We start from the raw sequence: 27,722 nt of genomic DNA on the forward strand, positions 1-27,722 counted from the left end.
ACTGTAGGCCTTTATGTGATATGTCATACGGATTCCTTTACATTTGATATTCTATACAGTACCTAGTAAATGTATGTTGCTGCATCTCTGTTTGTTGAAGGGGTGTGACAAGACTCACCACCTCTTTTTGTTGTACACTATACGAGTACGCACAAATTTGTAACCATTAACTGTATACTTGGGGGAGATGTGTGGCAAGACCCCCCACTTCCTTTATGGCATAATTATGTACCCTGTATGTAGCTGTGTGGAACATAGTCGCTGTGGGCCGAACGGAGATTTGTGAAGTGGAACGATGTAGAACATAATGGAACATAGCGGAACTCAATGACATGCAGTAGAACATTGTAAAAATAGCAGAACATAGTCACTGGAGCTGAACAGAGATTTGTGAAGTGTAACCTACTGAACATACTGGAGCATAATGCATCATAACAGAACATGATGGAACCAAGCAGAACACAGTCACTGTGGACCAAAGAGAGAGAGAGAGAGATTTGCGAAGGAGTCAGTGGGCAGTGAAGGAGGTGATGTAAGGGGTGACTTACTGAAATGTCCTTTCGCGTTGGGATTCGAATCTGCGTCCCGTCTGAGCTGCACCACGATCTGCCACTTTCATCCCTTCAATTTGAGAATGTATTTAGCATCTTATACTTGCCATCTTCAGACGGCACTGTTTAACTTCAGAAGGTCGTGAAGGGGTTAATTAGGGCTATAGGTAACTTCTTTATTCGACGGGTAGCCCCCAGTTTGAATACAATCACCTCGACTCAACTAAAAAAAAGAAAGAAAAAAAAAAGTTTGAAGGATTTGATAAAGATAGTAAATTTCAGTGTGGCGTTGAGAGGGTATATTTTGACTAGCTAATAATAAATTCGTACGATATTACTCCTGTCAGACCACATACCACAGTCTGACGAACCTTTCCTGATGTCTGTATGAATTAGATGGTAACTGTAACAGAGGTACAAATTAGCCCTATGCCTGACTCTCACCTCGCCATATTCTGTGGTCGGGCAGTGATACGTATTCAGACAAATGTCCTTCATGCAACATCCTCTCAAATGTAAAAAAGAATAAACTGAAAAATCAAGACAACAGTTGGCAAGAATGATATGAAAAAATTATCCATACAACTCATTATAGGTGTATATTTCAGTACATTAATGGTGATAGGCAAGACGACCATGGAGGGGGCGGCGACTTTTTTTTTTTTTGGGGGGGGGAGGATCTTTTGGAAGGGTTTCTTTACCTCAAACTTCTCGCTGCTAGAAGTTTCGTAAAAGTCTGTGAGCATCGTACCTTGAGAGTGAGTGTGGATAAGAGTAAAGTGATGGTTGTTGAGAGAGAAGGCCCAGTGTGCTGTTATGGTGGACAAAGAGAGACTGGAATTGATGAGAGAGTTTAAGTACGTGGATGCATTGACAGAAGAGAGAGGTAGATGTGGATAAGAAGTGGAGAGTAGAGTAGCAAAGGAAGAAATGTTTGGCAAGTGTAAGGTACGCATAGGGTCTGGAGAGAGATGCCTTCAGGTGGTGGCACTTATGGAACTGAATGGCTCCACCGGCCAGTTATGCAAACATCCGTGGTCTCCCTGCCAAGCCCACGAAAGGAAGATAATGGACTGCAGGAAAAGGACAGCTTCTACTGCAGTCCACCGGGTTCACGATCAGATGAGTTGGGTGCAACCACTACTACTACTACTACTACTACAGCTGCTGCTGCAACTATTACTACACTGCTGCAACAACAACAACAACTACTACTACTACTACTACTGACCTATACTTCTACTACTACCGGTACTACTACTACTACTGCTGACCTGTACTTCTACTACTACTACAATTATTACTACTAATTCTTCTTCTTCTACTAATACCGGTACTACTACTACTACTACTGCTGCTGCTGCTGCTGCTGTTACTACTACTACTACTACTACTACTACTATTACGACGACGACGACTGCTACTACTACTACTGTGTTATGTATAGGGTAAAAAACTTCAGTAAACACAACCATGTTTATATTATCAAGAAACAATGAAACAAGTAACAAATACAGTAGGTCGTTGAGGGTCATATTCCAAGATTTCGTAACACCTCTTGCATAGTGATTTATTCTGCACCTTACACCCCGGTACGTTCGTTCGTATTAACGCAGATTTTGTGTCGATACTGAAACTGTATAAATAACATACGGTACAAGTTCATGTCAAGGTGTAAGGATACAAACTAAGTCGCTGATGAAGAGATGCTAAGATGTGATGACAAACTAAATCGCTGAGGGAGAGGTGTTATGAAATCTCGAAAGCCACCTGCAGCACAACCCAAAGTCAGGTGGATGGAAAACAACAAAGGCACTGAAGCTGGTCGACAGGTGGCTGGGCAACTGGCAGAACGCGAGATGGATGCCAGGCTGGGGCAGGGAACAGTGTGGGGATTGGAACTGCATTATTCCCATCAGCATGTGGACGTGTGTGTGTGTGTTTTTCTTAATCCTCGCTATATCCTGACGGTTTCATTTAGTGTTGGATAGATCTTTGGATTTGGTAAGGGTAGATACAGCCTTCATCAACGCTTTTAGCAACAAGGGCTCTCCTCTGCTGAAGAAATCGTCTGTGGTGACAGGAATAAACTACAAAAATATGTGATCTTCGACATGATCCACCAACGTGCCATAAAACCATCCCCGTCACCATCATCATGCCTGTCTTGAATTCAATATGGACGGTGGGAACAATGACAAGCTAAGGTGTGTGGAGCTGTGTATGGCGCGCGGTATAAGTGCCGGACTTTGGGAATCGACTGTGTGTAGTCTGTGCCCTGAGTCGGATACAGATATGTTGGGATAAAAGACCGAATTGTGCTAGTCCGCGTTGTGGACGTTATTTACAAACCAACCAGTGCTGGAGAAGAGCGCTTTTCTCCGGTGGTGCTGACACGGGTGGGCGGGTCTGCTACCTTGTTATGCAAATACCTCACAGTTCTCTCAGTGAAAATGTCCACAATGTGTTGTGACATATTTTGATGCTTGAGCCACACATATACATAAAAAGTCGGACAGAAATGTTAACAATTTTGTCAAAGGATTGCGGTATTCCCCTTTCTCTGTAATTTCGCTGCTGCGTGTGAAATATCACATGGAAAACAAAATAACTGCCTCCTGCGTAATGTTATCGCTCCAAACTAGCTTATAGACACTCAGACGACCTCAGCCTGAAAACGTCATTTTTAGTTTACTCTTGACATCAGATTATTTATGAAATTTGGGATAGTTCTCCGTGGACGGAGGAGTTAATTAAGGCTGTATCTAGCCCTTCCAGTTCGAAATATCTCCCCAAACCTGCATGAGATGGTTTGGAGACAGATTGTTGACGTCCTCGCGCTGTAAAGTTGTTAGCAGTGGGGGATCGAAGTCATCATTTTCTGAAAGGTAAAGAGATTTAAAGTTTACTCAGTGACAGTCCACTAAAATATCCTCTAGCAGTTAAATAAAAGCATCGGTAATGGGTGGCAGGTGGTTAGTCATACTGCATTCCCAGGTCTTGTGTTTGATCTTATAAACTATTTTATTGGGTTAGTGGCTTTGATTTCAATTCGTTTAAAATCTCATGCAGGCTGCACCTCAGAGGAGGGCAGTCCGCATGTTAGACGATTATATCTTAATGCGTTATTGCATACCGTACATTTTTTCACTACCTTATTACCTAGTCTTCCCTAACATAACTAACTAAACGAACCTTAACGAAAGCTCGTCTTGTACAACTAAACTCAACCCAACGAAATTATTCCAAACCTTACCGTATCCATCTACATCTAGCCTAAACTAATCTGTCTGTCCGCCTTCACCACGCCAGTGAAACTAGTCCAGCCATACCATATTCAGCTATACCTGAATGACCCTACCTTATCCACCTAAATGTAACCTAATCTAACTTACTCTAACCTAGCTTCACCAAACCTAACTCGGACGTAACTAAAACAAACCCATCTCTAATCCAACATAGCCTCTAACTCTCAGCCACCCCCAGTCACACACACCAATCCCACCTACCCTACGTCGTTTTGCAGCGTCCCGTGTAGAGCTGTGTCAGTGTACCGTCGTTGCACCGTGCCGTGGCGAAGGTACACTCGTTGGCATAGGTCACGCCGTCGCTGCCACACACGGGGGAGGTGGTGAGGGGGCAGGAGCGTTGGCAGAGGTCCTCGGTATTCGTAATATTGCTGGAGGTTTTGGTGAGGGAGGAGGATCTCGCTGCCTGGTCATCTAGTGCGAGAAGAAGGGTCAGAGTAACGCCTATGGACTGCACGAAGGCTAGTAATGCAGACAGTAAGATTCCCTATATACGGGGTGGCCCATATATAACGGTATTGTATTGCGAGAACGGCTTAATCAGTGTAATCAGTATCTACCCTGCATCATTTATTCAGTTCCCATTCCCGCTGCCGCAATCACGCCCACTCCAGCCGACTGAGCCGTACCCGTAACTCATTAAGATACTACGACGTGAGTTTCAAGTGGATCGCCATTTACGGCCCACCCTATGAACTGGAGGGTGCAGAGGAACAAGGGAGAGTGGGAGCTGAGAAGTGTTAACCCTCTCAAGACGATGATTTCCATCTTTAGATTACTTTTCATTCTGCCAGTCGATTAGGAGAGCTTTATAAGAGAGGACGGATTAACCATTTCAGTGCCATGACTTCTTTTATTTATTTATTTATTTATCTATTTTTAAATTTCACTACTAGATGTCTACATTATTTTCTTTAGGGGAGATTTGTAGTAGTGAGTAAGTTAGAATTTGCCTCAGATAACTCCTCTGCAACAAGATATCAATCCCTCCATCTCAATACAGCCGTCTGGTAGCAGCGGGCATAAAATAATAAATGCATCTCGTAGTGAAGGGGTTAAAGACTATTACTTCAAACCCCTCAAGTCCAAAAGTCCCTTAAGATGAATAAAACCGTCAGGAAGTTGCAAGAATAGGTAATAAAAATTTTTCTTAGTGAGCAGTTAAGAATGTTCACAGAAACTAACACCAAACCATTTTGCTCACCTGAGAAAAAATAAATGAAAAGCTTTATTTAGGGTAACACGCTCAATTTTGTTCAGCTGAGAGAAAACCCAACCCACCCAGGCCAGCACAGACGAATTTTGCAGCTGAGGAACCCCGCCTAAGTACTTTCTTTCAGGCGTACAGACGATTTTGTTCAGTTAAGTGAAAGCCCAACTCATTCAGGCTAACACACAGGCGATTTTTGCAGCTGAGAAACTCCGCCTCAGTATTTTCATTCAGGCATACAGACGATTTTGTTCGACTGAGCGAAATCCCTACTCATTAAGGCTAAAAAGCGGAGCATATTTTGCAACTGAGAACTCCCCCCTTAAAAACTTTTGCTAACAGACGATTTTGTTCAGATAAGAGACATCCCAACTCAGACGATTTTTCTCAGTCTACTCACCACACCTCCCCTGGCGGATGACGGAAATGGGTCTGTTCTCCCGGCATGCAATGACTGACAGGAGGCAGGGGTTGAAGTAGGTCTCTCCGTCACTGCCGCAGACGGGGGCGTACACGCGGGCGCACGTGTTGGGGCACCGCTCTCCCGTGTCGTCCCCGCCCGTGTTCGTGCCTGGGGGCCGTGTCGGGGGTGACGTCACAATGGCTGGATAGATAAAAAAATAGATATAGTAAAGTGTATATCATCCAAACTGAGTGGTTAGGGTAAATTCATTCACCCAGAGTCACTTAGAGGAGGATTTTGAGGATTAATGTGCAAAATACATCGCTTAGGGAGAGGCATGAAGAAGCCTCCACTCAGAAATTGGCTTGCTACTCACGACACTCTCCGTAACTGCGCAGTGTGATCCGCGCATCCCTACACGCCGCCAGCTGGAGTGCGCAGAGGTTGCTGTACGTGCGGCCGTCACTGCCACACACGGGGTCGTAATTGGCTGGGCAAATGTCAGGACAGGCCGGGCTCTGAGTCACGGATTCTGGGGACGAAGGAGGTGGACTTAGATAGATAGAATGGTAGATATGTTGGGGTAGAGAAGGGGGAGATGGATGTGGGTGTTGGAATTCGGTAGAGATGGTCTGGCAAGGGAGGTGGGGGTTAAGCAGAGAAGGGTAGATAGATATGGGTGTTCGAGTGGGGTAGAGATGGGCTGGTGAGAAGGGAGTGGGGAAGGACGGAGGGGAGAGTGTGGGGGTACAGAAGTAGGGATCAAAGATGTCAATTACTGGAATGGGAGAGACAGGGAAGGGGAGAAAGAGGGGCACAGACGGATGTAAGTGGAAGTGGGAATGAGGAAGGTCACAGATATGTACGGTTTTTGGCTGGGAGATAGATGAGTGAGGAGAGGGGTCACAGATATTGCTTTGAGAGAGAGAGAGAGAGAGAGAGAGAGAGAGACAAATGTGGTTCTGGAGTTGGATGTGATAAAGTTCCTACATGTAATGGTCTGAATAGCATATAGACATCTAATCTGGCTTTCTGTGGTACTTTTTCTTTCAGTGTTGTGATACGTGTTGAGGGTCACCGTACCACAAGTGCCGGTGGAGCTCATGGTAATACGAGTGTCCCTGCACGCGGCCGCCTTGAGAGCACAGTCATTGTCGTAGGTGATGCCGTTGCTGCCACACACAGGAGAGTACGCCGTGGGACACACGTCAGGACACGGCCGCACCTGCAGGCCTGGTGCAGGGAGTGGAAAAGGTTGGTGGTGGATAGTGGGGTGAGTAACAGATGTTTATGATATTAAAAGATGATAAAACAAAACTGTCAACAGCCTTCAGCGTAATTTCGAACATTAGTTATATCAGACGAATCGGAGACACAGCGACTCAATGTTTACTGCACATGGCTCCGGATCTGTTTGCCTTTAAGTCTTTGGTTTTAAACACAAGAAGTGGCAGAAGTTGGTGGTGGCAGTACATCCTTTCATACAGTGGCATACATTTCCACATTATCTGTTCAAACGAATGACAGAACAGTGATTCCAACACATTTTAACCAACACAGCATTTTGACTTTCCCATGTCCTGCTCTCACCACACATTTCTTCTTGATTCGGACTTCACAGCATGAAGAAGAGTTAATTCTAGGCCAGTATTCTCTTCTGAGGAGGTCCGGTCCTGCAGTGGACCTCATATGGACTGGTACAGATACATAAAACTCTTTCTTGACCTGGACTGGACAAGGCAGAGCGTTCTCAAGGCTTAGTACCTCTGACAGGACATAGGCCACCAGCAAATGTCAAGTACATTTAGACTGCCCTGACATGACCTACATATGTAAAAATAAAACTGACAGAATTAATTATTATATGAACCATGCCGAATTGCCTCGAGTAAAGATGATGGCTAGAATATCACCCTCCATCACCACCACCACAACAATCATTACCACCACACCACTAACACTGCCACAGTGATCAACACTACAATAATTATAATCACCACCATCATTGCCACCTACACTGTCACTACCACAACTGCACTACCACAGATTCCACTACCACCACCTTCATCGCCATTAACACTTATCACCACCCACCGCAGTCACCACTAACCACAGGAAACCTATCACTCTCCACACCACCGCACCACCACCACCACCACCACCACCACACTCACCACATTCTCCATTGAAGTTCTTGGTGAGGGTCGGGTCTCGACAAGCGAACTCCTGCAGGACACACTCATTCCCGTATGTCTTACCATCGCTCCCACACACGGGCGAGTACACGGCGGGGCAGGAGGCAGGGCACGTAGGAGAGGCTGTAGGGCGCGTAGTGGGGAAAGGGAAGCGCGGAGGGGGAAAGGGGAAGGGCCAGGGAATATTGGGAATGGGGAAGAGTCGTCGGAAAGTTGGACGTGGAGTGAAAGGCGTTGCTGTGGGTCTTGCAGGGCGTTGAGGTGTTCTTGTGTCTCTGTCTGGTATAGGGAAGGAGAGGGGGAAGGAAGAGAAGGATGAAAAGAGGCCAGATTCACTTATAAACTTACGATCTAGTGCCACTCATAACTACGACTTCTATTTTCCCCGTAGTAGTAGTAGTAGTAGTTGTTGTTGTTGTTGTTGCTGTTGTTGTTGTTGTTCTTGTGGCCCTAGGTTCATCTGAAAAATGAACCCGGTGGACTGCAGGGTGGAGTTCTCCTCCTTCTGCAGTCCACCATCCTCCTTTTGGGGGGATAGGGATGGAACTGATGGACGTTAGTATAACCGAGAAGTGAAATCAACCAGTTATATTGATGCCACCACGTGAAGGCATCCCTAGCTTTTTTTTTTTTTTTTTTTTTTTTTTTTTTTTTTTTTTTAATAAGAAGCATTGGAATAATCTTCACTATCCTCTGGGAAAACGGATCTTAGCTACGAGAGGCAATTGATCGTAAGTTTTTGTGTGTGAATCAGGGTCAGAGATGGCAAAAAGGTAGCATACAATGAGGGTTGAAATTGGGTGAGGGAAGCTAGTGTGGACAGCGAGATGGATGTGAGAAATAAAATCATACAGGATGGTCCATATATTGCACACCCATACCAACTGGCAGGGTTCTCGTGTGTTGCGGGGACGGCGTAGTGTTAACATGGTTTACTCTGCACCATTCCTACTTTTCGTAATTTTTTACATACTCTGTGGGGTCTGCCTTCTTATAATATTTTTTTTTACGTCCATTGATTGTGTCAAGTGGGGTTGGTGGAGGATTAGTGCTCCTCCCTTTAAAACAATTAACTCTAAGCCCTTGGCCACCCCGTTTGGGATACATGGCGTCTGGCAATGAATGAATGAATGAATGATTGTATCACTGACTACTACTATCCCGAGGCAGCATCACATCAGCAGAGTGAGCCGTCCCTGCAACACACAAGGTAAGGGGGCGCAGTATACGGGCCACCCTGTATGATAGATCTTAGGTCATTAATTATTGTTTTAGGCTCCCAGAGAAGCCAGGGTTCCAAAAATATCAGAAAGTTGAAGAGTTCCATTTTTTTTAAAGTAAATGAGATAGCAGTTGTCTTTTGTTTAATTCACTATATCTGTATTTATTAATTTATTTATTTATATATTTATTTCATTATTTATGTATTTCAAGTGTTCCTATTTTAGTCACAAATGAGATGGCGATTTGATTCATAACGATGACTTCAATATTTATTTTCATTTATTTATTTATGTATTTGTTTATTCTTATATTTAGCAATGTATTGTTGTATCCAGACTCTTTTCTTCGGCACGAGGGACCTTGTCGTACTGGAGGGGTTTGACATTGCTTTCATTAACCTCTTCAGTAAATCGTCTGGAGGCAGTAAGAATAACACCAAAAAGAAAAAAAAAAACATTCTCTTCACTTTTATTTGGCAAAAAACTCATCTCTCCTTCTCGAATCTTGAGCTGTAGCAAGAGATTTACCTAAAATACTCGTACGGTGTTAGTCACGAAGAAGTGTTCGAGATAAAGAAATTTTTGCTGAATATATATAGTTAGTATTGAAACATCTAATCCTGAAGATAGATAGATAGATAGATAGATAGATAAAGAGAGAGATGACGCAGTGCAGGGATTGTGTAATGATGATTTTGGTTTGTAATTTTGCCTTGCGATTTTAAAGTGAAACATAATACTGTATTGAAAAGTTGTGGAAAGAGGTGTTGGTTCTGTACTTGTAAAATGATAGAGTTGCTTCAGTAATGTGTGTGGTGATGTAGTGTTATGTGTGGGATTGTGTAAGTTAGTCTGTAGCTGTGATGTGTAATATTTAGTAATGTGTGTTGTGTGTAAGGTTGTGGTAGTGCTGTAGGGGTTTATATAGAGGTGTACGTAGGCTTGTGTGTGTGTGTGTGTTTTTTTTTTTTTTCACAGTTTCTCTTCCATTATTGACTCTACTTATTTTATTCTCACCAGTGCCAGGGGACTTTATACAGTTAATTTCACCCACGAAGTTCAGAGTTTAAAGGTAATCTCTCAGACCTCTCACTGCGATGCCTAAACTTGGGTACTTCCTGCTTGTTAATTGCAGACGATTGTATTAAGCTGATAAAATCCCAAGGCAGATGAAAGATTAAAGCCTTACTTATGGTAGTAAATAAGGGTTAAATTAAGACTCGTTTTACTGTTCATTGGAGAATCACTTATATTAAACACAGGATTAGACTAAATATTGTACTTATAGTTTAACATTAGTAGTGGCAGCTGCAACCCCAGGCCCATCTGAACGTATTCTGCCCCTGGTGTATTGCAGACTCCTGCAGGCCACCAGCCTCCTTTCAGGAGAACAAGGAAGGAGTTGAGGGACGTTTGCATAACCGGGCAACGGAGCCGACGGGTAATATCAGTGCCACCACATGAAGGAATCCGTCTCTAGCACATACTGTAGGTGGGCATTGAGCTCCTTCAGTACCAGGACGACATTTTTTACTCCCTTCATGCTGTTTCCTGGTGATTTTATTCAGCTTTCCGATGGACTTTTTGGGCTGACAGGGAAGCTCTCCCAACCTCCACAAAATTTTGGGGGGTAGCAGCAAGAAATTAACTAAAATTATCGTTACATTTACATTTAAACGCACGTCCCCTGGCTGAAGGGATTATTCAGTACTCACAGATAGGTAATGGCATATAATTTTGTATTCATTTCCTATTACCTTAAATTATACATGATTAAAAGTCACAACAAATCGATATAATTCAAATCAGCGAGGAAGAAACAACAGAACAGCACCTTCACTAATACAAAATACGAGAAAAATCAAGGTCTCATTTTACGTAGAGATTTTTTTCTGCCGTACTTTAATAGAATGTTTACCTGCTTTTACACACTATTGAACAATTTTCTCAGTTTCTTTCTTTCCTTCTTTCCTATTTTTTTTTTCTGTTTGTTTCGTTTTTTTTTCTACTTTCTCAGCTCTCCATTCTCCTCTGTGACTGAGCAATTTGTCCTGTTTCGTCCCACTTGTTACTTATGTTCCGTGTTGGGTTGTGCTGTGTTGCTAAGAGATGTGCAGTGTTCCGTAGGGTTGTACCTTGTTCCGTAGACTTGTGCAGTGTTACCAGAGATATATGGCTTGTGCTGTGCTTTTTCTGATGTTCCGTGTAGGCTAGCAGAGTCGTGCAGTGTTCCGCAGAAATGTGCCGTGCCGTGGTACGAGTAATGTTCCGTAGAGTTGCACAGTGTTCCGCAGAGATGTTCCGTGCTGTTTTGATGTTCCGTATAGGCTTGTAGAGTCGCACAATGTCAGAAAGCATGTTCCGTTCTGTTTTAATGTTCCGTATAGGCTTGCAAAGATCCACAGTGTTCAGAGATGTTCCGTGCTGTTTTAATGTTCCGTATAAACTGATGGACTTGGGCAGTGTTCCATAGGGTTGTGAAATGTTGCGTGTCACCCCCGTAGAACTGTAAGGTGTTCCGTAATGCAGTGGGATTATGTCTTATACTCACTCACTCTCTCTCTCTCTCTCTCGTGTGCGCTTACGTGCACATGTGTGTGTGTGTGTGTGTGTGTGTGTGTAATAAGAATAACTCTAGAAACAACATCACCCAACTATCAGTGCTTTGAAAATCTACACAGAAATGAAAAGAAGCTTTGTTGTACGTGGATGAAAATGATAGTGACAGGCAAGACAACAGTGCAGATCAGGGTTGCCAAGGTCGCGGTTTTCCCGCCAAATTGGGCTGGTTTTGAAGCACTTCCGCGGGCAAATTTTACCGGTCGCGGGTTGCGGTTTTTTGGGCTGGTTTGAAAACTGTCGCGGTTTTTTGGGCTAGTTTGGAGATAAACCACATCACAACAAAATACTGAGAGAGAGAGAGAGAGAGAGAGTTGTTTAAACATACGGCGGAGAGAGAGAGAGAGTTGTTTAAACATACGGCGGAGAGAGAGAGAGAGCCTCTAATACTCCCATAGGGACCAGTGGGTGCAGCCCACGAGAGATCCAGAACAGTTCTGGATAACTATATATAACCATACAGATTCGTGCGGAGAGAGGGACTTCCAAGAATTAGGCAGTTTTTTTGCCCCTGCTATCGTTGTCAGCAAGCAGTGCCGCAGTAGAGAGGGTTTTCTTTCAATATAATTTAATGAAAAGTAAATTAAGAAACAGACTGCAGCATGAAACAATTGAAAACACTCTTCATGTCAGAGCATGTGTTGTAATGATTTCACATCAAACAAAATGATGTTAGCAAGTTTCACATATGACGTAATGTACACAAAAAAGAACACAGTGATGATGATCATGAATTAGTGGTATAAAACACTAATTTCGCATAATAAGAGGATTTTTAAAATAATTATTGGTGTTGGGCTACTTTTGGGCTGGTTTTCAGTTGGGTTTCCGCGGGCAGAGCAGGGTGCGACTTGGCAACCCTGGTGCAGATCAGTGATTCTTAACCTGGGGGGAGATGGGAGTGCCTTAAGGATTCAGAATGGGGTGGGGGACGGTCAGGGGTATAATTTTGCTGATAAGGTGTATTATTATAAAAAATGCACACGCACACACACACACACACACACACACACACACAGCTATGCGTTCATACACTGTGTGTGAGTGTAATTTACCGGGTCGGTCAGGATCACATGATGGTTGTCGTGATCGGCAGTTTTTTTTACTCTTCCGGAAGAGAGCTGAGAGCTCATATTGTCCGATCCAAGGGCAAGGCTGTGACCTTTTACACACGCACACATCCGTCTTCTTGTTCGACGGGGACACTAACCAACCGCTTCGTCAGTGAAACTTTTCGCGTCCTGAGCAGACGCGAGCCCCTGTCTACCAGATGGCAGGCGAGAGCTTTTCCACTGAGCCAGCGTGTGTGTGTGTGTGTGTGTGTGTGTGTTAGCTGTATCATTACTTTCAATCAGTTTTCTTTGTTATGCACAGCGTTATAGGTGACTCAAGGACTCAGACTAAAATAAATTCATGCTTCGTAAAATGTAAGTTAAAAATATAATTGTTGACTTCTTGCATGCCTTACTTCTTACACTTTCTTGTGCCCATTCTGAGTAATACCTGGTTCCATTCCATAATTGCATATAATCATACAGGAATTATTTATCTGTTTACTTCAGGTACAGAATGAAGAGTGAGTGTCATAATATCTCTAGGCACAGTATTTAGCCCTTTTATACTTCTATCCCTTTCTGGATTCTAACTGTCCTCTCATTTTTAGTGTGAAATAGTGGGAGGGAGGTGGAGGTGGTGGTGGTGGTGGTGGTGGTGGTGGTATATCGACTACTACTAAACCTGTTTGTGTATCAGATGTTTGGTGGAGCGTGGGGGAAAGGGATGTTAAGCAGATAGATACTCTTCAGTAGGTGACAGACAACAAAGGTTTGGAATCTCTGGGGCAGACTGAAAAGACAGTAAAAAAAGAGAGAAAGGAAATGATGACAAGAGGAAAATATTAAGGGAAGGGTAATGAAACTCGGCAAATCTTCAAGTAATCAGATGGAAATAGAAAAGCTTTAGGATATATTGTGGAAAGTAGGAAAAACATAGGATGACGTGATGAAAACAGGAATATATTGCAGGTAAGACAGTGACAATGAATTTCTTGTATGAAAATTTATTAAAACCGGAAACTCATGAAGAATACTAATACAAGCAACATAACATGACACAAGGCAGATGACACAGGGATAAAACGGATCTTTCACCTAACTTGGCCCAGATTTTCGTCATTTTGCAGCTTATTTCACGTGTTTCAGTAATAGAACAAGACAGTGCTTCGTCCCTGCGTCCCTCCCATAGCACCTCTTCGTGACTAGCATCATATTTTTGTGTTCATCGATTGCTACAGCTCAGTATGTAAGATGGAGAGATGTAAATTTTAGGCCTGTGTAAAACGGCTATAAGTATGTGTTTAGTGTGATCTACGTACTGCATGGCCCATCGTAGGCGAGTGTGACGGGGAGAGAGCCGTCACACACCTTACTCTCCAACACACACAGGTTCGGGTACGTCACACCGTCACTCCCACACACCGGCAGATACTCCTTCGTGCACGGGCGGGGACACACGGCTGTAGAGGGACAAAAATATCATTAACACTCCGAGGTTTCATCACTCATTCTCAGGGGCAGGGATAGCGAGTACTAGAGCTGTTCCGATCAACAGAGGGTTAATGATGATAACAGTAACTCTCGTGGTTATATACTTGCCCTCATCTCGGTAAAATCGTCTGGCGTTAACCGTTAGCAAAATACTAGAGCTGTCACAAGCATGAGAGGGCTAAAGTGATTTAAATTTGCTTGTAGAAATTCTCAGAGTTGAAAAAAATAATTCCCTGGTGTTAGGCTGAGTAAGAAAAATGCAAATTAATACTTGTAAGTGCAGCGTGACCCTAGAGAATTGTTTGCCCTTTTTTCGCCGTCCACTAAACTCCTTTCAGTGGCTAGGGAGTGGACCGAGGGACGTTTTTATAACCGGACAGCACCACCGACCGTTCAGATCGGTGCTATCACATGAAGGCGTCCCTCTCCAGTACCAGTAAAACCATAAATCTTGGTATGGTACTCACTGCAGGGGCCGTCCTTGACCTTGAAGACGTTGTTGCCTCCACACACTGCCTTCTGAAGGGTGCACGGGTTGGTGTACGTGCGGCCGTCTGAGCCACACACGGGGTTCTTGGTGCGGGAGCAGGTGATGGGACAGGAGCGGTCAGCGGCTGGAAGGACAGAGCTAGGTTATGATGGGTTAGGTTACGTTAGCTACAAAGATACATAGGTTACGTTGGCTCAGGTTAAGTTAAGGCCACGGCTAGAAGGGTTTAGTTAGGTTAGCTTAGGATACGTTGCATACAAAGACAAGTTAAGTCCGGGAGCAGTCGGTCAGGCAGGAGCGGTCCCCGGCTGGAGAGAGAGAGTTAAGTTTGATTTGGTTAGGTTACGTTAAAGTAGGTCACAGAGAAAAAATAGGTTACGTTAAGTGTTCAGTTAGAGTATGTTGAGTTAAGGACAGAGTTAGGTTAGGTTGGGTTTGGTCAGGTTAGGTCTACGGATAGAAATACAGAGGTAGGTTCACAGATACAAAAGTCCCTTGTCTCACATATCACCACAAATACTCCCAGTCCTCTCCTATACTCTGGCCAAACTGTCCGTCATCCCACATTTCCCTTCCCCGCCCCCCACCAGCCTATTCTTCCCCCTACCATGATCATCCACACCTTCCTCACCCTTTACCCACCAGTTTTCACCCTTATCACACTCTCTCTCATCCTTGTCTGTCTGCTTACTCCTCCTTTACTCTTTTCCCTACTCAGCACTCACCCCTTCCACCCCACCTCACAACCTTTAAACAAACCCTCACACAACCTTTTGGTCCTCACCCCTCCCGTCTGTTGATTTCCGTTCTGTGTACCATTTTTGCACTTCTTATCCAGGAAAGTCTGTGTTAGGTTAGGTCTGTTTTAGTATCTGGTTGGATTAGAGTGTCAGTCAGTTAGGTTTATTTGTCAGGCTGTGTTAGGATAAGTTAGGCTAGAGGAAAAAGAAAAAATGGAAGGGTGCCCAATCTGGGAAAATGTAACTTAGATATAAAAATGGTGTACAAAAAGGAAATCTACCCCAACCCCAGTTCAAATGGGGACCTGGATGTAACCTCAACTGTTGCGGGTCGTATCCTAGGAAAAAAATGCCTGACTTCATGACATCGTGTAATTGATCGGCGTTAGTCTAATGATTCTATTTTTTATTTCACTCACCACATCGTCCAAAGTGTCTCCTGACCAAGCCGGACCCAGAATAATAACAGGAGTAGTACATTAGCACGCATGGGTTCGAATAGGTGCGCCCGTCACTGCCACACACAGGGTTGTAACTGCGGTCACAGATGAAGTTGCACGGGTCTGGGGAGGCTGCGGGAGAAATGAAGTTAGTGTAAAGTAAGAAGGAATTGAAGGGTAGCTAGGGTTAAATTGTCATCGTCATCATTATCATCTTCATCATCAGTATTATTATCTTAGCCAAAATGAATGTGTGAATCGTCATTATCATCATCATCATCATCATCATACCAACCTGAATTAATTATATGTGATTAAAAGTCGAAATCTAGTACAAGATAAAAGTTTGAATAAGCAAATAATACAAGTCAGAAGTAGAATGAATGATAAAGTCAAAATAAAACTTGTCAGAATAATGATACAAAGGAGATTGATGGGACCCTAAATGAATGAATAACTAAGTAGATTAAACACTAGTCGGAAAAACCTGGGGAAAATTAGTTAAAAAAAAAAAAGGAAAAAAAAACATTAAGGAATGAATTTGTAGTTGCGTGTCGTGTCTGGGAGAAGGTTTGTTGGGTGCTTTAACAGTCAACCTTAGGCCCGCTTCCTAGCACCTCTTCCATAGCGATTTATCTTGCTTCATAGACATTAATATTGTTTCACGAGTTGAGTTTAGCTCTTTAAATCTGACCTGTTTTGCATCAGACAATAATAATAATAATAATAATAATAATAGTAGTAGTAGTAGCAGTAGTAATAGTAGTAGTAGTAGTAGTAGTTGTAGTAGTAGTAGTAGTAATAGGAGGAAGAGGAGGAGGAGGAGCTAGTAGTAGTAGTAATAATAGTAGTAGTAGTAATAGTGGTAGTAGTAGTAGTAAACTGGTAAGGAAGGAAGAGGTGGTGTACAGGCTCCTAAGGTATCAAAAATGCCACCTTTTAGCCTTTAAGACAAGAAACATGCTTCCTTACTGCACGCTCCGTATCTGAGGGCGGTGATGGCGGGGTTGAGGCAGGCGGCGCGGGAGAGGAAGCAGTAGTTGGGGTAGGTGTTGCCGTCGCTGCCACACAGGGGGTTGTACACGAACTCGCACTCAAGGCCGCACGCGTCTGGGGGCCAAGGAGTTTTAGTGGTAGGAAGAGGCAAGGGGAAGAGGTATTGACGCTCCTTCATCATCATTATTTTTACTGTCGTTGTCATCATTGTTGCTGTCATTATCGTCATCGTCATCATTGTTATTAGTCAGGAGCGTTAACACTCAAAATCATTATCATCATCATCAGCAGAATCAAATTAGTAATCGTCATCATCATCATCATCATCAGTAAAGTCATAAGCATTACTAACCATCATCATTAACACCATCGCTATCATCCTTCACCACCACCACCTCCTCCTCCTCCTCCTCCTCCTCCTCCTCCTCCTCACCATCATCACCACCACTACCACCACCACCACCACCATCCACCTCCAACGACCTCTCACCTGGGCCCAAGCCAAGGATGATGGGAGGTGTGATGGCCTGCCTCTGCGCCTCCTGCGGGTACGCTGCCACGGCCCTCAGGAGCACCGTCAGCAGGGTAAGATAAAGGGGCCTTGAGAATCCCACCTCTTGTGACGCCATATTTTTTTCTGTCTTGTTTCTCGTGTTTCGTTTTCTGTCTGGGGGAAGATTTTTTTATTTTTATTTTTATCATCATCAAAATCATCATCAGTAATATGATAAACACTAAGTAATCGTCATCATCATCATCATAATTATTTCTGTTATAAGCACCAGCAATCATTATCACCAACGTCATTACTATCCTCCTCATGCTCCTCCTCCTCCTCCTCATCATCATCATCATCATCATCGTCGTCATCATCACCCGTCCTCATCTTCCCTACAGAACGGTGGGTGAAGCTCTTAGATCAATTTGTGGGGGCGCGGGTATTGCACTCTCCTTAATGCTGCTTCTTTTCATTATATTTTATTCGTGTTAGTGTCAGGTGATTTGGTTTTGCCGCTGAAGTTAATGGTGAGAGAGAGAGAGAGAGAGAGAGAGAGAGAGAGAGAGAGAGAGAGAGAGAGAGAGAGAGAGAATTCCAACATAATAACATCTTTTCATTTCTATCAGGCTGGCAGTAGACGATTTTTCTCAGCATAGTGAAAGATATCTGTCAGTTAAAGGGGTTAATGGCCGCTATAGCCACCCCGTCCATTTTAAAAAGTGTCTCCTAAGCTGAATAAAATCGTCATTGACCTGAAGGGGTTAAAGTGTGTGGGACACCTGTAATCTGGTGTATGGATTATTTTTTTTACTTAATTTGTTTATCCATCCTTTGTTTCATCTTCTTAAAATAAAATAAAATAAATAAAACACCCGTGCCTAGAACTAAAATAGGGACCCGAAGTGTAAAAGTGATGGTTGCAGCTGGTAGTCTGGGGGAATGTTCGAATGTTTTCCTTCTCCAAACACCATCCATCATTCAGTCCCTTTCTGCCTCATCCCGAGCGTAGGATCCCGGGGCTAGGCTGCTTATTCCCGACATTCAAAGTGAGTGTGACCAGCCTCACTAACCCATGTGGCATTTTGTAACCAGTAAATCCCAGCACACCCTAAAATGAAAACCTCTTTGGAGCCTGTTCGCCTTGAGCGCCCTGACCCACTAGACCACCAGGCGTCATGGCTACCAGAAGAAGAATAATGTCTTCCTGGGTTACAGTAAACTATTTGGCTTGTCTCTTAGTGTAGAGTCACCTGAAGGCACCATTACTGCACTCATCTACCAAACACACACACACACACACACACACACACACACACACACACACACACAACACGTAGACAACTGTGACTTGATGAATGAGACACGATAAACTGAAGCGAAGGCGATGATGATGATGAAGATGGTAAACTAGGAAGAAGTAAGCACACGAAGCTCTCTTAAATGAGGCTCGTTGAGGGGAATAAATAAGGATAAAAAAGGAAGGGAAGGAGGATGAGGAGCAAGAGGAATGTGGGAGGAAATAGGAAAAACTGTAATTACAAGAAGGATGTGAAGCTTGAGTGACAATACAGAAGTGGAAAAATATGGAAGAATGGAAGGGAGGTGGGGGTGACCGAGTGGGATTGGACGAAAAAGGTGGGGGAGTGGGTAGGAGGGGAGATAGGTGGGAAGGGGGAGAGGTAGAGGAAAAGGGAGAGGAAGGGGAAGGAAGAAAGAAGAGAGGAAGGGGAAGGGGGAGAGGAAGGGGAAGGGAGAAAGAGGAGAGGGGTGGTGTTGGGTGAAAAATTTGGAGGAGGAGGGAGGGGAGAGAGGAAGGGTGGGGGAGGGGAGAGGAAGGGTGTAGGGGGGGAAGCGTTAATCAAAAAATGTGGGGAGGCAGGGAGAGGGGGAAGAGAGGATGGGGAGGAGATGAGGGAGAACGGGGAGGGTGGCTCAAGACGAAAGGTGTGGGGAGGGAGGAGCTAGGGAGAGGGTAGAGGGAGAGGGGAAAGAATAGAGGGTATACGGGGGAGAAAGGAAGTAGAGACTAAAATATGGTAGGGGGAAAGGAAAAAGGGAAGAAATGGAGAGGAGGACAGTGAAGGGGAGAAGGCAGAAGTGGGGGTTGAGGAGAGGAGGGAAAGGGGATGGAGATTTCAGGGGAAGGAGAAGGAGGAGGCGAGAACAAAGGAGAGAGAGAGAGAGAGAGAGAGAGAGAGAGAGAGAGAGGGAGAATAAAAATGAGAGGAGAAAGAAGTGACACACACACACACACCACGTAATGCAAAGATATAATCAAACCAATTCCCCGAAGCCATCATCCCCTTCAGCCCGACTACCTCACTTTTTACTCCATCCTCTCTAACACCAAACGATTTTTATTTGGTTCTGGAGATACTTTGCCTGCCAGAATACGAAATTGTGTTGGGTTGTATTTTGGTTCGTGTAACAGGCTTCATACAGTCGTTCCTCTTCCTTTAGTGCTATTATTATTATTATTATTATTATTATTATTGCTACTACTACTACTACTACTATTATTATTATTATTATGTTGGCTATATATGTCCTTTTGGCATCTACTTATTCTCCACCGGTAACATACAAGATACAGAGCCAGAACAAGTCACTCAAGAAGAGGCGTTGCGTAACATGGCGCCAAAGAAACTAAAGGGGAGGAAGGGGTGTGTGGCAGGAAACGGTGATGCGGGTAAGGAGCGCGACGAGACGGAGAATAGAGCAGGTTAATTAGAGGACACACCTGTAACACCTGAGTCAGTGTGTGCCGTTAGCTGTGGAAGTTCAAGGGGATATGTATGCATTTTTTAAGTGTTATCCTTTACACACACACACACACACACACACACACACACACACACACCAATCATAAACCTCTTCCATTCTCTCCCCATCCCCGAGTCAGGAAAATTTTTGTGTGATGGAGGCAAGGTCCACAATCAACAAGAATCTTCAGCAGTTTCCATCACACACAACTCGTCATTGCAGTTTGCCCCCGTTATCCGAAATCCGCTATATTTTGTATTTTTCACGTTAATATACCCGGTATGCGAATTGATATAATAATTATATGACTGGTAAAAAAAAAAACTATACAGTCTGTCTTTATTTTAATCTTGCTATATTCAGACGGTTTATTTATTTACTTATTTTGCTGTTATCCTAGAAATCTGTTTTTTTAGAGAGATGTTAATGAAGGCTAACATCCATTGGTGTCAAACTGGTGGCCCGCGGGCCACGTGTGGCCCTCGAAGAGGAAAAGAATGGCCCGCAATGACTTAAGAAATAACAAACGGGAAATCCCATAAAATTTGTCATATGATCAAGTGAATAAATATTACAGAACTGTTAGGAAATGTTTATTGATAATATGATTGATAAAAATACCATTTGAATAATTTATTGGTGAACAAATGTCAGGAAATTATTTTACCAATAAATTGAAGGAGAAGCCAATGCCACTGCAAGGGTTAGAAGGCGTACCGAACTTCTTTTGAATGGGCTGCGGCTTTGTCGTATTATATATTATACTGGTAGAATTTTCATTCAACAAGATTCCAGTTTTATATTACAAATTTAAAATTTGCATGTACTTTAAAAAATAATAATGTATAGTACAGTGTGCAGATTTAGTTCACTAATCTGATGGAAATCAGGAAACAGTATTTCATATTTTGATATATTCGGACGAAGTGCAAAACATAAACACGCTGGGCTAGGCTGCGAGGGGCACACGCTACGCATATGGGTGAGTTGATGCTTGCTTAACTGGTATTATCCTATTGTTTGTACATTTATTTGGGGTCAGTGGTTATTGTAGCTCATAGTGAACGGGAATATACGTTGTTAGAGACAGTAGTCGCCAGTTGAAATTGATAATAAGGGATGTTGATAGTCTCACAAAACCGCATGTAGTAAATGAATTGAACTTTTCATTACAAAACATTAGCTATCCTAACCTAACCCAGTCTTACCTAACCTAAATCATACTCATCTTACCGGTAGCTAATATTTTTAGAGTAGCGTACGTTCATTTTGTTTCCATGAAGTTAATTATTTTCCCATGTTTTTGATATGCGAGTCTTTCAGTGTTGGCATTAAAACATGTTTTTTTTCAAATAATATATATCTCACTTCACTATGTAATTTTATGTACCTATGCAGAGTTCGATAAGGTTAGGTAGACTTGGCCCTCAGACGCTACACAGAACTGAAGTATGGCCCATGGGAAGGACTGAGTTTGACATCACTATCAACCTAACTCTTTCAGTTCAGGAAGTCACTGCTAAGCTGGATTTGTTGTTTGGAGGTAGCAAGAATAAGTATACAGATCAAAAAACGAATTAAGGGGTTAAACTCAAGGTTTCTTAGTGGATCGAGTGTTTGTTCAAGAAATTGTGGTTGTAGAGCGAGAGAGAGAGAGAGAGAGAGAGAGAGATCCTTCGCACAATTTAACTCGAGAAATTTCGGTTGTAATGTGCATGGTACCCTGTATAAGACGACAGAACACACACACACACACACACACACACGAAATTTAGCTCAAGAGATGTCGGTTAATATATATTTATGGTAACTTGTATGAGCTAAGAAGAATATACAAAAGAACAATCATACACCTATCTTAAGGCCATATTCTTAGCGACGTCGGAGGCATAGTAGCACCTCTTCCTTAGCGATTTATTTTCCTTATAACACCTCACCATTCTCCTGTATGTAATTTATTTCTCTTACAATTTCCATCAGTAACATACAAGAGGACTGTAGGCGCAGAATAAATCGCAAAGGAAAAGGTGCCACGAAATCATAAAAGTCACTGAAAAATACGATTCGTAAACCAAGGAACTTTTATAGATCCGGATACGTAGAGTTAGTGCAGCGGTCCGGAGTGCAGGGGCGCGTCGGTTCCGGAGGCTTGGGTTGCTATGGCGACCTTGGGGTGTCGCACGAAAAAAATTAGAACTGTGTTCGTGACCACTGTGTGTCCTTCGATGGTGTAAATGTGGCTGGTGATCGAGTTTGGCAGCAAGTAATGTTAAACCACTACTGTGTTTCCATTACCACTACTACTACTGGTACTACTACTAGTACTGCTACTCTATAGCTGCTGCTGCTGCTACATCATCATCATCATCATCACCACCATCAACTTCTTCCTCTTCTTCTTCTTCGTCATCATCTTCATCACCATCATGACCATCGTCATCATCACCATCACCATCAACTTCTTCTTCCTCTTCTTCTTCTTCATCATCATCTTCATCACCATCAACTTCTTTTTCTTCTTCTCTTCTTCTTCTTCTTTTACTACTACTACTACTACTACCACCACCAGTCTTAAAAAAAAAAAAAAAAAAAGGTGTGTATTCGTGGCCACCCTCTGTGTAACAGGATGGTCTAGATATGGCTGAGTGATCAAATTCTACAGACAGACAGAGGCAAGCAGAAGATGTATATTTACGCTTATCAACTGCACGAAGGTTATTTAGGCTCAGTCCTTATTTGCTATCCCAATCACCCCCTGGAATATAACTCTCAATGCCCATGTTATAACCAGGCCCCTAAAATGTATGTACAGGGATAAAATAAGGAGAGACGTGTTATATTGTTAATACTGCTGTTACTGTCTTGCTTAAATAAATAAATAAATAAGTACACGCATGATAGGCAGATAAGTTGACAGGAGGACGAAGACTGCAGCTCAAACATTAAATTTATTAACCTTTCCACTGCAAGGCCTTCATTCTTTCTTGCTAACTCCAGACGATTTTCCTCAGTTAAGCTACAGCCTTCATTAACCTCTTCATTAGCAGGTCGCCCCCACCCCTCCAAACCGAAGGAAGTAACCTGGTAGTAGCAAGAAAACCGCAAGAAGGATTTAACGTGGGTTAATTAGTACACGCTGTAATTACCACTGGGCGTCTCCATCACTACCACCATTGTTCCACGCAACATTATAGATCCCTAGTATTGATAATTATACTGTGCTATCACTAATGGTCCCGCTTTCCCCTCGTTCACCAAGCAGTATAATCCACTCAGTTCCATCCCATACTTTTCATTTTCTTGCCCTCACCGGACTGTTTTTACCTCCGCCAAAGAAGTTGAAGGAAGTTATGTATTCACCTATGTTTGTTTGTCTGTCTGTTTGTCCAGGCGATTTCTCCAAAAGTTCTCTTTGAATGTCAGTGAAATTTTGTGGAAGGGTGGGCCATGGGCCAATTAAGAATTTATTAAATTTTGGGGCGCATCCGGATCCTGCGGTGGCATTGGCGGATGCGCTTTCTAAGTGCTTTTTAGTTACGGTATTTATTTTTGGCTTAAAAGAGATATTTCGTACAAGATACCGGTACTAAATAATTATAACCGTCATTTATTCATTCACCTGGACTGATCACCCAAGGGAAAAAAAGTTCTCTTGGAGGTAGCAAGAATAAACAAATGCATAAATAAAAAAAAAAGTCACCGTATTGAAGCGGAAAGTGGGGACCTGGCTGTAACATATGACTGCAAGTTGTGTTCTGGGTGATGACTAGCAGAAATAGAGCATCTGCCTTGTTGACACTCGTGCAGTCGATACGCAGAAATATCACTTTTTTTTTTATACAGTATATACATACAATTAGCAAACAACCGTATTTTTTTTTATTTGCTTTTTTTTTTTTAGGGGGGTGGAGGGACTTAGGAGACTTCGTAACACCTGTTCCACAGTGACTGATTCTGTGCCACACACCTTAACACTTAGAAATCCATGACCCATTCAGGCCTTTAAAAAAATCATCATTATCATCATCATCATCATCATCATCATCATCATCGTCATCATCGTCATCATCAATCGTTAGCTGGGATAGAATAGTTGAGTTATCTCTGTGTTACGGACTTTGCTGTTTACTGAGAAAAATATAACGAGGCGAACAACAGATGAGAGGTAAGGTACGGTTATTATAAATAATTCCTTTACACCATCGAGACTGCTGAGTAATAGAGTTCTTGTTAACGTAATCCATTCCTCTCGCTCTCTCTCTCTCTCAGACGATGTGATGCAGCGTTGAGGAGAGGTCTTGTAAATGACGTATTTCATTTTACACTGACTACCACCAGACGATTTTATTCAGCGATTTTGTTCAGCTCTCGTAGTGAAAGTTGATGAAAGTTAAATCCGAAGGGTCCCAAACAGAATATAAACATCTGGAAATGCCGTGATTAAAATATTTCTATGCATGTGACGTGGCGGTGATTGTTTAATGTGACGTTAGTATATTTAAGCTTGACGCTGTTGTTTACACATGACGCTATTGTTTACACGTGGTTATTTTTTACACGTGAGTTTAGTGTTTCATGTGTTGCTATTGTTTTTATGTACGTTAGTGTTTACATGTGACGCTGATGTTTACAAGGAAGCCTGCAGTGACGACAGCCGGTGGTCTAGAACAGCCATTGTCACCGTCTGTGCATGAGTGAGCGAAGCTGCAGTGGTACGCAACGTTTTAGCAATATCTCAGGTTTATCACATTTGGGGGTTGTAAGGCTTTTTTTTCTCTTGTTCACTTTCTTTTCTTGTAGTTTAGATGATGTTCCGGTCGCAAGAGGTTTTTTGAAATGTGAGGGGTAAGATACAGCCCTCCATTCATCATCATCACGTCCTCATCATCACATCATCATCCGTATCATCAGCCCGAACGTCAGCTTTAATATCTACTTCTGTCATGCCAATTTCTTTTCTTTTAGAGTCGGTTATTTCACACTTTTTTGTTTTTACACCAAATATAAAGATGCTTGATTACCATCTTGTCAACCACGTGTTTCTTATGTCGCATAAATCGCCTTGAGGTAGCAAGATTAAGCTAGATGCTGGAGAGGGACGCCTTCATGTGTTGGCACTGATATAACTGAGCTGTGAGTTGCCTGGTCATACAAACGTCCCTCAACTCCCTGTTCCCGAAAAGTACGATAGTGGACTGCAGGACCACTTCAGCTTGCAGTCCACTGGGTTCACGTTTAAGATAACATGGTGCTGTCACTACTACAATTGTTATTACTACTACTGCTGCTGCTACTACTACTACTACTACTACTACTACTACTACTACTACTACTACTACTACTACTACTATTACCACAAGATTAAGATGAAATAGGACGTCATCTTAGTGAGGGAGGTGGTGTGGATGGCTTGTCTGGAACCGAAAATTTGTGTGGTTTATACGATGAGTGGATGGAGATATGGTGCATTTTTGCCGGCCGCTGATAATATACTAGTTGTGTCTTCATGTTGGCATTTTTCCTGTCACTGGATATTTTACAACCTATCAGCTGTGGTAAAAATGTGATGATGATGATGATGATGATTGAACGTGATCGTGAGGATGATGATGATAAATGGACATGAAGATTATGGTGATGGTGATGATGATAAATGGACATGAAGATTATGGTGATGGTGATGATAAATGGACGTGATTATGATGATGGTGATGATAAGTGATGATGACGAATGGACATCATCATCATCATCATCATCCAAACCTCCCTGAATGTAGGGTGAGGATGATAAATGCACACACACACACACACACACACACACACACACACACACACACACACACACACACACACACACACACACACACACGACAGAGTAGTGGGAGTACCATCACCAAAGTACCAACGCAGGTGAACTAATTACACCTGCATTACACCTCAACCCTTTCAGTACGGAGACGTCTTTTTATTTTTATTTTTTTTCATACGGTTTTGTGCAGCTTAGTTTAAAAAAATTTCTGTGTGGATGCGTTAGGTATAGCTTTCGTTAACTTTCAATGGCAGGACTCATTAGTTGAAGAAAATTGTCTGTCTAGCATTCACTCATCATTTAAAGATTCAGTATTCACACACACACACACACACACACACACACACACACACAAAGAAAGGAAAAAAGCCACATCATCGGGCCACACCGGACTGAGGGAAAAGTCTAATCCAGATAAAACAGTAAAAACCGGAATTAAGAACCACTTTGAAAATTAGTAAGAGAGAGAGAGAGTGTGTACACAGGAAAGGACAGAACCATTGCCTTTGCTAGTCACCGTTTTCTCTTTGTAGACAAGATTCGTAGCCCCTCTTCCTTAGCGATTCATTCGCTTACTACACCTTTGCTTTCTTGTACTTTATATACTTCACGTCTTTTTAATATGCAGCTGTAAAACAAGATGATAGGAAGGTGTAATATGAAAATTAAGTCGCAAATGAAAAGACATTACGATATATCATGAGTAACGAGAATTCGACTCAACAAGCAACGCACTCACTAGTTTCAGTGTGTTTATTTTCATTTTAGCAAAGTCTTAGCGAAATAAGATACGGGAGAGAATACAATAAGCAACTGAAATAATAATAACAACAACAACAATAATAATAATAATAATAATAATAATAATAATAATGATGATGATGATGATGATAATGATAATGAAATGTTCTTCACAAACTCACAAACTCACTGTCAAATACGCGGCGAAAACTAACATACACGCTCCAACAATCGTCATTTTCTTTTTCAGTGTGCACATTGCTCACAAACTTAGTGTCGAATCCACCACGAAAATTATGTCACAGACACCCCCCCCCCTCAAAAAAAAAAAAAAAGTTCGCAATGCACCACAAGCAAAATTACTTAATAATTCTGTCCTCGAAAGTCGAAAATTGCCTTGAAACGAATTTGGACTCACTAAAGGATCTGAGGAAGGTCGATGTAAATGAGGTGGTGGGTGAGAGCGTAACACTGGCTCACAACCCCTCGTTTGCAGAGACGAATGACGAGATATTATAAAACTGAAAACTAAACCGAAACCTTTGACGGACACACTAAGATATCTGCAGGAGGGTGGGTTTGGTGAGACGAGACTCACGGTGCACCTCACAAGACGGGTGTTGAGGGATATAGCAACACCGAATTTAATGCTTATGCGTACCTGATTCACCACGGCGGTATCAGAGGAAGGCTGGAGGTGAACGAGCGACACTGCCTTAACGAACCAACACTGGGGAACAAGTGAATGACGGTATAACAGAACACAACTTTAAGTCTTAATCCTTTGAAGTGTTCTGTGTTTTTTCCTGGTTAGTTATATTAAAACCTTGGGCTGAGAAATTGATTATGGCGAGGAAGGGGGAGGAATGGCGAGGTGAGCTGGGAAAGCGAGACACCTTCACAAGACGAGCACCGAGAAATTAGTGCAAGTATACACAACTGAACACTGATTTTTAGTCCTATACAAACCAGAAACTCACTAACGTATCTGGAGAAGGTCGGGGTGAGGTTAGGTGAGGCGAGAGCGACACACCCTCACAGGACAAGCACTGAGAAACGAGTGAAGTACGTGAAACTGAACACTGAATTTATGTCTTGAGCGAACTTGAACTCACTATGGGGTGTGAGGAAGGGCGAGGTGAAGTTAGGTGAGAGCGTACACACCCTGCCAAGACGAGCACTAAGTGAG

The 27,722-nt window shown here is 42.8% G+C and overlaps 1 protein-coding gene across 1 annotated transcript; it reads right to left on the bottom strand.

Annotated features, from left to right (window-relative positions):
* Positions 1–3,324: 3,324 nt before the first annotated feature.
* LOC145403221 (serine protease inhibitor dipetalogastin-like) lies at positions 3,325–27,722 on the bottom strand. The gene is made up of 12 exons (XM_080275031.1): positions 27,649–27,722; positions 17,212–17,388; positions 16,698–16,835; positions 15,705–15,857; positions 14,523–14,669; positions 13,881–14,024; positions 7,647–7,811; positions 6,556–6,705; positions 5,849–6,004; positions 5,470–5,673; positions 4,061–4,273; positions 3,325–3,432 (listed from the first exon to the last, which is right to left on the bottom strand). The coding sequence occupies exons 2-11, from the start codon at positions 17,348–17,350 to the stop codon at positions 4,062–4,064; spliced, it is 1,608 nt and encodes a 535-aa protein (XP_080131157.1). The 5' UTR covers positions 17,351–17,388; positions 27,649–27,722; the 3' UTR covers positions 3,325–3,432; position 4,061.

This window comes from Coenobita brevimanus, chromosome 60, assembly GCF_032717465.1.
Source record: "Coenobita brevimanus isolate Jiangsu-jjx chromosome 60, ASM3271746v2, whole genome shotgun sequence".
NCBI classification, from domain to species: domain Eukaryota; kingdom Metazoa; phylum Arthropoda; class Malacostraca; order Decapoda; family Coenobitidae; genus Coenobita; species Coenobita brevimanus.

What these genes read in the sequence shown, in the direction of transcription:
- LOC145403221 (XM_080275031.1), bottom strand. Translation starts at nt 17,350, where the DNA reads ATGGCGTCACAAGAGGTGGGATTCTCAAGGCCCCTTTATCTTACCCTG. An exon ending in GAGACACTTTGGACGATGTG is followed by an intron (nt 14,670 to 15,704) that starts GTGAGTGAAATA and finishes CTGTCCTTCCAG; the next exon opens with CCGCTGACCGCTCCTGTCCC. An exon ending in CATCCGCCAGGGGAGGTGTG is followed by an intron (nt 4,274 to 5,469) that starts GTGAGTAGACTG and finishes TTCTCGCACTAG; the next exon opens with ATGACCAGGCAGCGAGATCC.